This window comes from Sarcophilus harrisii, chromosome 6 (assembly GCF_902635505.1).
Source record: "Sarcophilus harrisii chromosome 6, mSarHar1.11, whole genome shotgun sequence".
In the NCBI taxonomy this organism is placed as follows: domain Eukaryota; kingdom Metazoa; phylum Chordata; class Mammalia; order Dasyuromorphia; family Dasyuridae; genus Sarcophilus; species Sarcophilus harrisii.
In genome coordinates, this window is record NC_045431.1 from 187,469,297 (window position 1) to 187,484,971 (window position 15,675).

At 32.7% G+C, this 15,675-nt stretch overlaps 1 protein-coding gene across 1 annotated transcript in view; it reads left to right on the forward strand.

Moving 5' to 3' along the window:
* The window catches only part of POLN (DNA polymerase nu), a 303,684-nt gene that overhangs the window by 82,937 nt on the left and 205,072 nt on the right, over nucleotides 1-15,675 (forward strand). The window contains exons 12-14 of the mRNA XM_031942946.1: nucleotides 1,817-1,873; nucleotides 4,294-4,347; nucleotides 4,909-4,974. Of these exons, the coding sequence (XP_031798806.1) occupies nucleotides 1,817-1,873; nucleotides 4,294-4,347; nucleotides 4,909-4,974 (177 nt within the window). The remainder of the gene's footprint in view (nucleotides 1-1,816; nucleotides 1,874-4,293; nucleotides 4,348-4,908; nucleotides 4,975-15,675) is intronic.

A 15,675-nucleotide genomic window follows, 5' to 3' on the forward strand; every position in this document is an offset into this window, starting at 1 on the left:
CTTTGGATAAAATTTTATAGAAAAAAATTCACAGTAAAAAATTTGCAGTATTTCTCTGATAAAGGCCTCAGTTTTCAAATCTTGGATAATTGTATTAGTGATAATAGCTAAATCATTCATAGATTTTCTTCATATAATATTGCTGTTAACTGTGTTTAATGTTTTCCTAATTCTATTCATTTCACTTTTCATGGCCTTTTAATTTTAGTTGTGTAAAATTTTTTTTTCATATAATCAGAATTATCTATTTTATATTTTGTAATACTCTTTATATAGCTCTTTGGTCCTAAATTCTTCCTTTTTCCATAAATCTGACAAATAAACAAGAGAAAAGTTTTATTGCCAATTAAAAGATAGAGAGCATTACAGGATATAAAATGAATAATTTTGGTTACATTAAGTTAAAAAACTATTTATAGCAGCTTTTTTGTGATGGCAAAGATTTGGAAATTGAGGGATGCCTATTGATTGGGTGATGGCTGAACAAATTGTGGTATATGATTGTGATGGAATACTATTGTGCTATAAGAAATGACAAGCAGAATTCTTTTTCATGAACTGATGCAAAGTGAACAGAGATAGGAGATCATTGTACACAGTAACAGCAGTACTGCACAGTGATCCACTGTGAATGACATAGTTTTTCTCAGGAATCAGCAGTTTATGACAGTTCTAAAAAATTGCTGTCTACCCACAGAAAAAGAACTGATAAGAGTCTGAATGCAGATCAATGCATAATTTTTAAACTTTATTTTTTCTTTTGTTTGTCCGTGTTCTTTTTTGCAACATGGTTAATATGGAAATATGTTTTGTATAACTATGTGTATAAAATCTATATCAAAGTGCTTCCCCTTTCAAAGAGTGGGGAAGTAAGAGAGAGGTAATTTGGAACTCAAAAATTAATTTTGCAAGTGAATGTTAAAATTGTTTTTAATGTAATTATGGAAAAGTAAAATAAAATATTCTAAAAAATTAAAAAGAGAATTGAAAGGGAAATGAAAACTAAATAAAAGTACTACCCTCAAGGATAAGCAGTCTTGTGGTGCTGGTAAGAATAATATATGACACGCACATAAATAATTATTAAATAAAATAGGATCTGGAAAGTACATAATAGAAGTATAAACAAATTCTTTTTTGAGGTCCAAGAAGCAAGATCAAGAAAGGGCTTCTGGGCAACATTCTATTTCAACCACATCCTGTAGAATGAGTAGAATTTCAGTGGTTGGAGTTGAGAATACTTTTAGTGAAAACAATAAGGACAAGATATAAGCAAAAATATAAAAGTGGGAAAGTAGAATATGTATTCTCAGAACAGTTTGGCTGGATCATTAAAATGCTTTTAGAAGTGAGAAGTGATTAGAAACAAAACAGGGAGGTGAATTATTGCAAAACTTCATTCCTGGGAAATATCATAAACTAAATATCTACTTTTAGGTTTTGTCAAATTAAAAATTCGTAGTTTAAATGCTGAATTCATTCTCTTGCCTCTGCATTCACACAGGCAGTCCCCTTCCCATTCCTGGAGGGTGCTCTTCCTTCATTTCTTAATATTGGAAATTCTCTTTTTTTACAGCCTGGTTCTCAGAATAAGTCATCGGTGAATCCTTCTTTGATTCTCCAATTAACAATGACATTTTCCTCTAATAGTTTCCTAGTACAATTTATCTGAATCTCTTATTTGGTCATTAAAAGGAAGAGACAATGTTATTTTTCATTTTTATTTCAAGTATTTAAAAGTGACTTACATGTAATAGATACTTAACAAATATTTATTGAATTGAAGGAATTGTCAATACTTATTTTTATTTTCTAGTTAAATGCTTTGCAAGATCTTCATCCTTTACCCAAGATCATTTTAGAATATAGGCAGGTAAGTTATTTTTTTAAAAATAAGGATAGAAAGGTCTCCTTAATGGTGGTAGTTATTTGCTGTATTGCAGTCAGAATGCTGGCTCTGTTGCTTTCTTATTCTGAGCTATAGTGCAAAGCAGGCTTTTTGTATAAAGACAATTTCCCCATTCATGAAAAGGTGGGACCCATTCCCCGCTTTTGTCCCCAGCCTATTAAAGGTTATGTCTCCTTACAAAAAGACCTGCTTGAAAGACCAAGGCAGGGAAAATGGGTTATAATAAGAATACTGTGTTTGATTCTCTGCTTTTAGTAATTCCATAGATGGATACTTTTCATGGCTTTACATAGGGAGTGAAGAATGTCTTTCCTTTTTTATTATTGTATTCCCACACTGGGTAGAGGTTCCATTCATCAGCCAACTTATTCTGGAAGCTGTTTGAAAAGATGACTGCAAAATCCTCTTGGGAAAATGCATTGGTTGAAGGTTCCTAGCCTTAGGTGAGCAATTTCTGACCTAGCAAGGCAGATGCTTGATGAAGATGAGAATTAAAGAAATTGATAGAGAAGGTTTTCTATCTATTATTTTGTAGGGCAATATGATTCCATAATGTCCCAGTGGTAGAAGAGAAGAGAGTAGGGGGTGGGGAGAATTAGTATGATGAGCATTTAACTTGTATGAAATATTTTTTCTTTTAAAAGATCAGAATACTTACTAAGCTATAGTTAAAAATATATTTGGCATTAAAACATTCTTTTAAATGAGAATATTATTCTATGTGTAATATGATCTCAAAATATCTAATAGATTATTATGAATCTAGTAATAGAGATCCTTTTGGACAGTTAAAATGTCTTAAAGCCCTTTTCAGTTTGGCCCCTTAATAGCACATCTATAGATTTTAACTTTGTCTTGTGTGTTTCACAACAATGATGAGCCCTATTTGATGGCATATATCTTCTTATATAAAAAGGCAGATTATGAAAGAGAATTGGTCTCAGTATTAAAGGAACTGAATTCAAATGGTATCTGTTACTTAATAACTGCATGACTTTGGCCAAGTCACTATCCTGCCCCCTGAAATAATAGATATGGAGCTAGGAGTGACCTTACAAGGAAACTGAGATCCAGACACATGTGACCTCTGAGTTCCCCCGGTAGACAGTGATTAGTTGGTTGTTGTCCGTCCTTCATGCTCAAAGAGGATGAAAATGGCATCATTTTGTTAGAATCAAATTACAGTGGATCTGATTGTGGCTGATCAGGCCAACACAAGCTTAGAATGCTCCACTACAGGCACAAATGGTTTACATGAAAATTTGAGATGGATTCTCTGAATTTGCACAACTCATGTTTGTTCTGAACTACTTCAATTCTACTTTGCTCATAGAGCACAGTGCCTTCTTTGTTGTGGGTATACCATGCTGGGTGGTCCTTTTCCAGTGTCTCCCATGTCACACAACTGATTCCTGATTTTTCAAAAAACCCTTGAGAGTGTCCTTGTACTTCTTCTTTTGAACAACATGTAAACATTTGCCTTGTGTGAGCTCTCTCTAAAATAGTCATTTAAAATGGTCTAAGTGTGCATTTGGATTTGAACAATGTGGCCAGCCTATCAGAACTGTGTTCTTTACAGTAAATTTTGAATGCTTGGCAGTTTAGTTTGAGAAAAGATCTCAGTGTTTAATGCCCAATCCTTCTAGGCAGGCTTGAGAATCTTTATAAGACAATTCAAATGGAAGATAATAAACTTTTTTTCAAGAGAGAATCCCACACCTTATCTAAACTTTGTATCTTCTCAGTACTTGCTTGTAACATTTGTTATATTTTGTTGCATTTGAGATAATTGTCATTATGTATCTCCACTAAGTCCTACTTCACCTCATGTTTGCATGGAAGTGACCCAGGGTTTCTTGATGGTGATGTCAGTGGAGTGAGAGCTCTGACACTGTCTACCAAGAAAGAAAGACTTTCAGTAAATGTCTGGTGATGGATTATAAATCTTTTGTTTAAGGACCTGCTAAATTTGGAGATATTTATCATTAAAGTAGTTATAGGATTATGAATTTTTTAGCTGCAACAATTCTCAAAAACCACTCACCTGCTGCTACTGCTGGTGATAGTGGACATACTACAAAGTTTTATAGTCCACCCACAAGTATCCACACTGGTGAAATTACTGTCCATGAACTGTAAGCCACTGTGCACTTGAATCTTAAATGGGTATCAAAATATTGTCGGTGGCTAGCATGAGACTTTAAGGAATTTACTGCACTGATTCCCTTCACCCTAAATGAGTTACCTTTGCCAACATAAAATTATATTTTAGTGTCATTTACTAGTGATTTTTGAAAAGTCCTTTATTATCGAAAATGTGAGTTTTCATCTGAAATTTTTTTGTTTAAAAGAGAAAATGACTTAATTTTTTTTAAATCACTTAGATTCATAAGGTCAAATCAACCTTTTTGGATGGGCTGCTGTCATGCATGAGAAAGGTAACTAGACTGAAAATTTAATGATGAAAAAAATGAGTATTGAGATTGAGATTGGCAGTGTGTTTTATATACAAACAGATAAGATTTATATGCCTTAAACAAGGTAAGCATTTTTAAAAGTATAAAATTTATTAATTTTAAAGGGATATATGAGAATAGCTTACTATTTCTCCAAAATTTAAACCATAAATATACTAACAATAATTAAATATACTAACAATAGTTAGTATACAAATATGTGTTTTACATATTATGGGCAACTTTAGGATTCTTTGTAATATATATGTTCAGCTAGTTATTAGTTTCCCTCTGTGCTTTAGTTAACCTGTGCCTATTATAAGGACTTATTTGGTCCTGGAACATTGTCCTCCCTCCCCATTGAGTAATACCCAATCCCAATCCCAAACCCAAAGACATTGCAGTGGGGAAAATTTAGACCTGGAAATCCCTTTGGGTCCATAAAAGATCACATCTATTATCTTCTAAGGAGTCAAATGGATAAAATGGTTAGATGAATTTTAAATTATATTGATCTTAAAGTGATTCTTCTTATTGTTAAAGGGGTTTATTACATCAACATGGAATCAGACTGGAACTGTGAGTGGCAGACTTTCAGCCAAGAAACCTGTAAGTTAGTTTTTAAGAAATAAATATGATTATTCCTCTCTCAGATATTAGAAACTGTGTCTAAAAATGCATTTGTTCATTTCCAATAGAATGTTCTCAATCAAGAAAAGTCAAATATAAATGCACAATAATTGTTATTTTTTTATTCTACCTTTATGTCTAGAAAGGCACTAATAGCCAAGAGCTCTTTGATATATAGGACTTACTCCTCACCACTCTTCAATTTACAGTGTTATCAGTTATACCCACCCTGGAGGAATAGCAAGAAGTCTACCTTGGCTATACTATAGCATATGAAAGCGATAGTAATATACATAATAAGGCTGGAAAAGTAGGTTGGAACCAGGTTATAACAAGTTTTTAAAAATTAACCAGAAAAGATTATATTTTATCCTAGAAGTAATAGGGAGCTGTTAGTACTTATTAGCATTAATTATAATTAGTTAATTAAGAGTCAAGATTATTTTTATTGCTTTTAAATTTTATTTTTTAACATTCTTTTTTTTAAAAATTGTGAGTTCCAAATTCTCTCCTTCCTTCCCAATCTCACTGAAAAAGCAAGTAATGTAATGTCAATTATATATATGAGATCATGCAAAACATATTTCCATATGACAGATAAAACAAGAAAAATAGAAAGTTATGCTCTCATTTGAACTTGGAATATATCAGTTCTCTCTTTGGAGGTGGATAGCACTTTTCACCATGAGTCCTTTGAAATTTTCTTGGATCATTGTATTGATCAGAGTAGCTAAGTCTTTCACAATTGATTATCATTACAATATCACTGTGTACAATGATCTCCTGTTTCTACTTATTCTACTTTGCCTCAGTTCATATAGGTTTTTCTCACATTTTTCTGAAGCCATCCAACTTGTAATTTCTTAAAGCACAATAACACTCCATTACAATCATATATTACAATCTTTTTGGCCATTCTCCAATTGATGGGGTTGCCTGCAATTTCCAATTTTTTTGCCATCACAAAAAAAAAAGACTACTATAAATATTTTTGTTCATATAGGTCCTTTCTTGTACTATAACTCAAAAGACCTAATGATTATTAGTTGATATCAGTTAAATTTAATTAGCATTCAAAAAGGAGTATATTCTAATGTAGTAAATGAAGAATAGTTGGTATAAAACATTCACTGAAAAATCTGTGACACAGTCTCCCAAAAATACGTACAGAATCAAGAGAAAGATAACTAAAACTTAGAGCATAGTTATAGCTAGAGTAACTCACAACCTTGAAATATTTTTGCTGGAGTTTTCAAAATGTTCTCCTGAGGTGTGATGTAATTTACTTATAGAATTCTTCATTGACCTTTTCTGTATGATTACTTTGTCCTTGGTACAAAGTGGAGACACTGCTGTAATCACTACTGATCCTGATTGATAGAAGTCTGATAGGAAATCAAAATCTTTCAGACTTTCACAGGTGTGGAGATAAAGAGACAGAGGTTCTACTTCTTCCAAAGCCATTTCTTGTCAGGGGTTTGCCTGGAACTACTCTTTTCCTCTATTTTGATCAGACACCGGAATGCTTGAGTTCTAAATTAACTCATTTTTATTCAGATGCCACAAGATATGACTGTTTTCACCCAATCTTTTTATACTTCCTATTGCATCTAGTTGGAAAGTTTTCGATTGAGTCAGGCTGACTAGACCTTGTTTATACTTAGTTTATACCTTTGATTGATGAATTAATAGAGAATAAAAGTCTAAGTGCCCTGTAAATATTTAAATAGAGCTATAGATCAGCCTCATTATAAAGCCTTTCAGTGTGATTAACTTTATAACTATCATATAGAGATCAGATTAAGGATAAACAGTATCCCAGAGATCTGTATTCTCCCTGTTGTTAACTGCTGTCTATAGACAATCTGATGCATTTGTTAGGGTTATTGGGAATATCTGTTACTTTCTTTCCTACCATCCTACTTCAAAGGCATACCTATGTGATTATGGCAATCAGAGGGCATTGTATAAAAGTACTTATTTGAATTATATAAGGTTAGTTGTAAAGGACTGAAACTCTGAAAAAGGTATGCTTGAATCAGACAACCGAGCACTTAAGGCTAATTACCTATTCGATATGAGACAATGACCCTATTAGCATATGTTTGGATAAATGGCTTTTCTCACTATTGGTGCTGGCTCAATGTTTGATGTTAAGATAATCATAGGCAAGGATTAGAGGGTAGGGTCAGAAAGGCCAGATTTCACTTGGCAGCAGGATGAGGAGGAGAAAGGTAGAGATTCTGGACTCCAGAATCCAGATCTTTAGCAAAACTCCTGGCAGTTTGCCTGCTTCTTTCACTCCTCCCCCTAAAGGCCAGGGACTTTTACTTATCCTGATTCTGGCTGATCCTGAGGCCTCCAGGGAGCTAGTCCAGACTTAACAGTTAGTCAAGAAATACTGGAACATAGAGGCATGAAAGATAGATGAGGGCATTCTGAGTAAAGAGAATAATTGAAAGCACATGACTAGGAATTAGTAAACCACATGATGTAGGTATAGAATAGATTTGTTTACTAGGTCAAAAAGCCATAGAAAAAAATAGAATTTTAAGCTTAGAAGGAACTTTAAGTATGATCTAGTCCTACTCATCTAGTGTATAAATATCCTTTATTAGCAATGATCTCAATGGAATAAACTCAAGAGGTTAAGATGAATCCATTTCACATGATCTGTGATCAATTAATTGGAAGTAGGAAAATGATTTGCTGCCTACCCACATCTATATCCAGTTGCAACCATTATGTTGAATTGGATTGGATTTTATCCAACACAATGATAACATTTCTCTTCAATTCTTCCTCCTCTTACCACAAGCCTTCTATATAACTGTTTCAATGTGGGACCCTCAAGATGGTTATAACCTAAACCTACTTTGGCATCTATAGCAACTGTGAAGGTACAACTTTCCACCTCTTAAATGCCATCAATCACTCTCCTTCCCTCTTTGTCCCATACTCAATTTTTTTTCTTCTTTTTTAATGGCTTCTCCCCCCTCTCAATACAAGCAAAGATAGTTTTCATCATTTATCTTTGCAGAGCCTTGTGTTTCCTTCTATCCCCACCCCTCCCCTAGACATCAAGTAATTTAATATAGGTTAAACACGTGCAGTTCTTCTAAACATATTTCCATATTCATCATGCTGGGTAAGAAAAGACAGATCAAAATGAAAAAAAAATAGGAGAAAGAAAAAACAATCAAAAGGTCTCCATAGTTCTCTTTCTGGATGCAGATGGCTCTTTTTATCATGAGTCTATTGGAACTGTGTTAAATCATTTTATTGTTGAAACAAACCAATTCCATCACAGTTGATCATATAATCTTGTTATTCCTGTGTATAACGTTCTCTTGGTTTTTTCACCTAGCATCAGTTCATGTAAATATTTCCAGGCTTTTCTGAAATCAGCCTGCTCATCATTTCTTGTAGAACAATAATTCCATAACATTCATATAACTTAACTTATTCAGCCATTCTCCAACTGATAAGCATCCACTCAGTCTCTAGTTTCTTGCCACTACAAAAAGGGCTGCTGCAAACATTTTTTGTACATGTGGGTCATTTTTCCTCTTTTATGATGTCTTTGGGATATAGACCTAGTAGTGGTATGCTGAATCAAAGAGTATGCACATTTTGATAGTCCTCTGGTCATAGTTCCAAATTGCTCTCCAGAATGGTTGTATCAGTTCACAACTCCGTCAGTAATGTGCAATAATCTCTTAGTAGGTCTTTTTGCCTCAAATTTTTCCCTTCTCTAGGTTATTCTCTACACACAGCTTCCTAAATATTTTTTCCAAAGTTCAGATCTAATCATTATAGTTCCTAGATCAATAAACTCTAATGGTTCCCTCTTGACTTTAAAATTAAATAATTTTTCTTCATCTTAAATTTTTTCAATTTGTATTTTATATAAACCTTATAATGTACATAATTATTTGTATAGTAGTACATTGCATTTTTATAAAGAAGTAAATATACTACATTGGATGTCAATGGTAAAAAAAATTATGTATGGACTGTATGATTAAAACTTTTGAGACAAACCACTGATTTATAGCACTCCTTCACAGTCATATAACTATACTCTTGAAGAGGCATTAGACTTCTTTTGTTCAGATAAAACTGGGGCTCATAGTTGAAAAATACAGGAGTCTATTTTGGTTTTTATTGTAAGAAAGTATTTGGTTTTTATTTTAACAACTGGAGAAGTCCAAACAATAGACATACTTTATGAGGTGGTGAATATACTGTCACTGAGAGTATTTGAGGAAAGACTGGATGACCACCTGTAATACAGTATATTGAAGAAGGAAACAGGGAAGGAATAGGTAACAAGTTCCCTTTTTATTCTCATATTCTTTTCTTCTAGGCCATTGGTATGCCACAATTTTGGATTGAAGCTTTTAAAGGCTATTTTATATAATTGAATTCATTTTAGGACCTCCCATGATTGTGGAATGTTGTAGTGACAAAGGGGTAGTCAGATTTCATTTGTTTTAATCAAGTGTCATATTTAGTGAATCCTTTTCTTCTTTAATTTTTACTTAAATTTTTTCTTTGGTTTATCTTTTGGTTTAATTAATTAAATTAAATCTGACCAAAGTAGATTATTTTATAATGTGATAATGAGGCCCTTTCATTAAATCTTTTTATTAATTCTGACTCAAATGCTGGCAGTGCTTAAGAATTGATTGTGCCAGAGACAGAAATAACAAATTGGAACTTGGCAAATATATTTATCTCATCATTACTGAGATTGTTACATTTGATAATTTCATTTTGAAATTCATCTAACCTAAGCCAAATAACTAACAGATTTATATAGTTTCTTCTAAATAATTAAACAAGCTTCCATTTTTGGAGAGAGGATGGACAATTTGGCACATTTTAAAACATTTTCAAAATTATCACATTACATGACAGCAATAAGCATATCTGCAAAGCTGTTAAATATGCAGAGTTCTTACAAAAGATTAAACTATATATAATCTTGCCCTTCAACTATGATGTTTATTTAATTGAACTACAGCATGAAATAGTTATGTCATGGGCCACACGATGGTGCTATATACTGGCCATATAATAAAATGTAGGCTTGTGTTACATATTTTAGTTTATAAGGTTGTACAAGCTTCATATCTTTTAAATCAGGTTTGAACTGCCTCTTAACACTCTAGAGGCTAATTTTCACTTTAGAGAGGATGTTATAGTACCAATTAGTTCTAATGAAACCTAGTGCCACTCTGCTCTGTATATTATTTACTTCATAATTACACTTGATAAAAGGAAAATTTAGAAAATGGTGTTTATTTTTAACAGAACTTTGTTTTTTTGTCTTCCCCCCTTCATATAACTTTTGAGAAAAATTTATTCACTTTTGGTTATCATTTTATTATATATTCTTTCCCTTTAGAATAATAATTGTATCTCTGACTCTTAGCACTACTTATTCTGCCTCTAGTGGAATCATTTTAGATTATAACTTAAGAATTGTGAAAATAAACCTAATTTATTTTTATTTATACAACTTCACAGATATGTACATTTTCAGGGACACTGAGTCTTTTACACTTATTTACCTCCTGCATAAAATCTTTAAATGAGTTGCAAGTAAATTTTACATTTTATAGTCTTTGTTAGTAGAAGAAAAAATGATAATTTTGATATATTTTTCCTTATTCAAGCTTTTAAAATACCAGATTTCTGTCCTGAATTCTTAAGAGAAATATTTGCAAAATTGTATTTCGTTTCTCTTCCTCAGGGATATCTTCATTGCACATTGTAGGTCATGAAAAGGTTGTCCTTTCCAAAGCAATTTTTCTTTTTTTTCTTTTTCTTTTTTAGATAGTTTTTTATTTACAAATATATGCATAGGTAATTTTTCAGCATTGACAGTTGCAAATCCTTTTGTTCCAACTTTTTACCTCCTTCCCCGCACCCCTTCCCCCAGGTGGCAAGTTGACCAATACAGATTAAATATGTTAAAGTATAAGTTAACTACAATATATGTATACATGTCCAAACAGTTATTTTGCTGTATAAAAAGAATCAGGCTTTGAAGTAGTATACAATTAGCCTGTGAAGGAAATCAAAAATGCATGTGGACAAAAATAGAAGGATTAGGAATTCTATGTAGTGGTTCATAGTCATCTCCTAGAGTTCTTTCCCTGGGTGTAGCTGGTTTAGTTCATTACTGCTCTATTGGAGCTGATTTGGTTCATCTCATTGGTGAAGAGGGCCACATCCATCAGAATTGATCATCATATAGTATTGTTGAAGTAAATAATGATCTTCTGGTCCTGATCATTTCACTTAGCACCAAAGCAATTTTTCAATGCTTATGCCACCCAGATTTTCCAGCCAGATTTCATTTTACATATCTCTACACATTCTACATTCCAGTCTATATGACTCTTTGTCATTCCTCATTCCTATTATTTTATAAAATCTAATACAAATGTTATCCTATCCTTGAAGCCTAGTTCTTATTTGCCCTTATACCAAGGGATCCTTTTCCCACCTTAGGCCTCACATAGCACTTTCCCCCCCTATTTCTCTAATGCATTTGTAAAAGAACCACAGGATCATAGATTTAGAGACAGAAGGAACTTAGAGTCTATCTATCTCATGCAGACCTGTGAGTTTACAAATGTGGGAAGGTAAATTACTTTTCCAATGTTAACACAGGTGGTGTCAGAAGCGGGATTTCAATTTGGTCATCTGACTCTAGCATCAGTACTCTTTTATAATATTACATATTGTAGTTACCTTTTCAAGAATAAGCCTAGCTTATTCAAAGTAAGCCTAGCTAATAATCATTTAAGCAAATTTTATTGAATTAAATTAAATTCTCCTTTCTGAAAAGGAGAATAATTTTCTTAGGTCCAGTTAACACATATCTATAATTTTAAGGTCTGATTTGATCACTAAGATGACTAATTTTGTGGTTTTAAAAAAAAGTAAATCCCTGATTTTTAAATACATTTTCATTCCATCAGAGTCTATTTCCTCCTATTTTGAAGTAATTTTATTGCTATGTTTTCTTTTTTAAGGGCTTATAATTTATACTATGAGCTATATGATTTTTACTCAGGACATTTTGGAATAGAGCTCCACTTTCAACTTTATTGTGTCTATGAATAGACTTTCCCTCAGTTAAATCTAAAGATTCTGATTCTTGTTATCAAGAATTACTCAGCTACTTGAGACAATAGTTTTCTGGCCACAGAGTTAGAACCTACTTAATGGTGAGGGCAGACTGTCATTTTTAGCTATTTTGAGCCAACTGCCTAGGAGTCAGATAGTTATCTAAGGAACTCAGTGCTAACAGGAAAGACAAATTAAAATGAGTGAAAAAGTCTTGGAAACAAGTATTTCCTTGAAGATTTTTAAATTTTTTGGTGATATCTGGCATTTTAAAATAAGTATACACCTTTCACAACTGGGGATGGCTCCATTTGTATTTGTATCCTTGGAGCCCACTTAATTTGTTGATTGTTTAATGACAATGCCTTCCTTCAAATCAAGTCCCAGGAGTGCTTGAGACTTTCCATGCTTACTTTGGACTTCACATATATGCTAATGGAACAGTCTGGCAGACACCTGACATCACTTCTCTGTACCAGTTCACTGATCCGTCCTCTTATTTATATCTTTCACTCTTGCTCTTTAATGGTTCTCCTTAAGTTGTATGTTATGGTCTGCTAATATGTATCAGAGGCATTGTCATCTGTGCAATATTCATTTTCAGTTTTTCAAAGACTGCTGTATTCAGTGTTATACAGCCATATCACACTAGAACATTGACTCTAAAAAGATGGGCCTTTGTGTTCTGGGAGATGATTAGGATTATTAAAGGAACTTTACCATTTCTTGAATACAATTCACCCTACTGTTTTCATCCTATTTAGATATGGAACTTATTGTTAATTTGTACTGTCTGTTCCAGATATAAATACTGACAGATGAGCTCTGTAGGTTGTTCATCTGATGTAATGCCATAATCTGGGCAAAAGATATTCTTCCACTTATGCTTTCCTGTTCATATGATCAAGTCAGAATATTTGAGTGCTTACAGATCTCTTCCGAAGTCTCTCCAGTGTTCCAGTGCTTCATGAAATCAGCATGATATTATCTTTAAACAAAAGCATCTGGAAGATTTCACAGGGAATCCCTCTTCAACTTGGATTCTGTACAAGGTTTTCTTCCTGACCACAGAATATACCTTTTTGGTGACAATCCATCTTGAGGTTTTATACTTGATCAGATATTTATGATAAGAGAATTACTGAACAAGATTATCTTTTTATTCCATGTGTCAAGGAACAATGAATAATTTTGATTACCAGATAGGTTAGCTCTTCTGAAAGATAGCCTTTAAGATGACATTTTGTTCTGATGCATCCAATCTTTTTTACATAATAAGTAGTTTGAGGGGAATCTTGTATTCTTTATCTTTCAGTCATTTGTGTGATGGTGAAAATAAAGCCTGTGGTAGAATATTGCTTACAAAAATGCTCATCTATTTCCTGCTAATATCCTCTGGTACGTTGTTTTTGATGCATGTGGGGACACATTTATGATTTCTCATAAAATTTTGTATAGAAGGGAAAGTAAACATATAGGTTGATAATTACTGATGTTCTATCAGTCACTTTTTTTTCAGTAAGGTTTGAGGTTTACCACTCCCTCCATACACAACTTTGATTTCTTACATTGCTATAAAATCCTTGAGAATATATGCACAATTATGTCTCCTGTATGGATTTTCTCTATTTAACTTGGTATAATATTACTGTTTTAACTATCTATGCTTTTTTTCTACCTATTCTATAAGCACATTTGAGATTGCTTTTAGGATCTGATTATGATCTTACTGCTAAAAAGTTTCTGATAAAAATCTTTTCACATCTTTTTCATTTTTCTTCTTTTTTCCCATCCTTCCATTTTACTTTTATTTTAAAATTTTACTTACTTATTTAATATTTTTTAGGTAATTGGGATTAAGTGACTTGCCCAGAGTCACACAGCTATTAACATTCTTTTCTTTTTAAATTTTAAGTTTCAAATTCTCTCATTTTTTCATACTCTCTCTTACCTACCGAAAAGGCAAGCAATGTTCACCAACTCTCTTTTCAGAGATAGATGGCATTTTTCCATTTTGAGTCCTTTGGAATTGTCTTGGACCTCTGTATTGAGCAGAATAGCCAAATTGTTCATAATTAATCACACTTACAACCTGTATGTAAAATTCTTTTAACTTAATAATGATACAATTCTTATGAGTTACATACATCATCTTTCCATATAGTAACATAAACAGTGTAACTTTATTTAGCCATTTATGATTAATATTTCATGTTTATCTTTTTATGCTTCCCTTTATTCTTCTGTCTGAATGTTAAATTTTTTATTCAGGTCTGATCTTTTTTTTAAATCAAGAATGCTTAAAAGTTCTCTATTTAATTTAACATCCATTTTTTCCTTGAAAGATTACACTCAGTTTTGCTGACTAGGTGATTCTTGGATGTAATACTAACCTGCTTCTCTGCAACTGCAATGACTAGCACTCCTCTCAGCACTAGAACTGTGATCTAGAGCAACATATGGACAATAGAGTTGCCAATCAGCACCAGCTCTACCCAGTGCCAGCATCTTTCTTAGGTTCTCTGCCTAAATAAACTCCTATGATCCCTATTAATGAGAGATTTCAGAAGAGATATATGTAGCCTCTCTTCATATTTGAATGTAAACAGTTTATTCTTGTTGAATCTCTAATCATTGTTCATTCATGTTTATCTTTTAATGTTTCTTTTAATTCCTGTGTTAAGAACTTTGGAGTTTCTTCACAACTTTAGTCTTTTTAATTAGAAATGCATGGAAATCTAGTTCATTAAAGGTTTCCTTTTTTATGTAGGATTATATTCAGCTTTCCTAGTTAAGTTATCCTTGGTTGTAAGGCTAGCTCTTTTGATTTTTGGAATATCACATTCCAAGCTTTCCACACCCTTATATTGGTGTTTACTGAAGTGTGTGTAATCCCATGTTTCTTTGGTATTTAGATTCTTTTTCTTTGTCTAGTTGCAGTTTTTCTTTGACCTGAATTTTGGCTATAATATTCCCAAGAATTTTCATTTTGAGTTTTCTTTTAGGAGGTGACTAATAGATGTATTCAATTTCCTCAATTTCCTCTTTACTTTCTAGTTCAAGAAAGTTAGGCAGTTTTCTTTTATGTTTCCTTGAAATATTATTTTTAGATTCTGTGTTTTTTTCATGACTTTCTAGTAGTCCAGTGATTCTTAAATTATTAGAATAGAAGTGTACCATAGTACCATATAGTGTGCCATAGAAGTGTAATACCTGTGGGTGATGGAAAAATCAAATATACATATACATATCTCTTTGTATGATTGAGGTAGAGTAGATGAATAAATCATGGGGATTGAATAGATTGAGTTTCTGAAATGTTATGTTTTTAATGAGGTATTAATATGTCTGTTGAAATTCCTTCTATAAGAGCAAGAAATGAAAGTATCTATGAGCCAGACACTAAGTTCATTGAGAAAGGAAGGAAACTGCCCTAAGGATGTAAGGAAAATAATCACCATGATTTGGATTGTATTATAAATTTGTAAAGCTTGCACCTCCCTGGAGGAGCCTGCTTATTCAAGGGCATTCAGG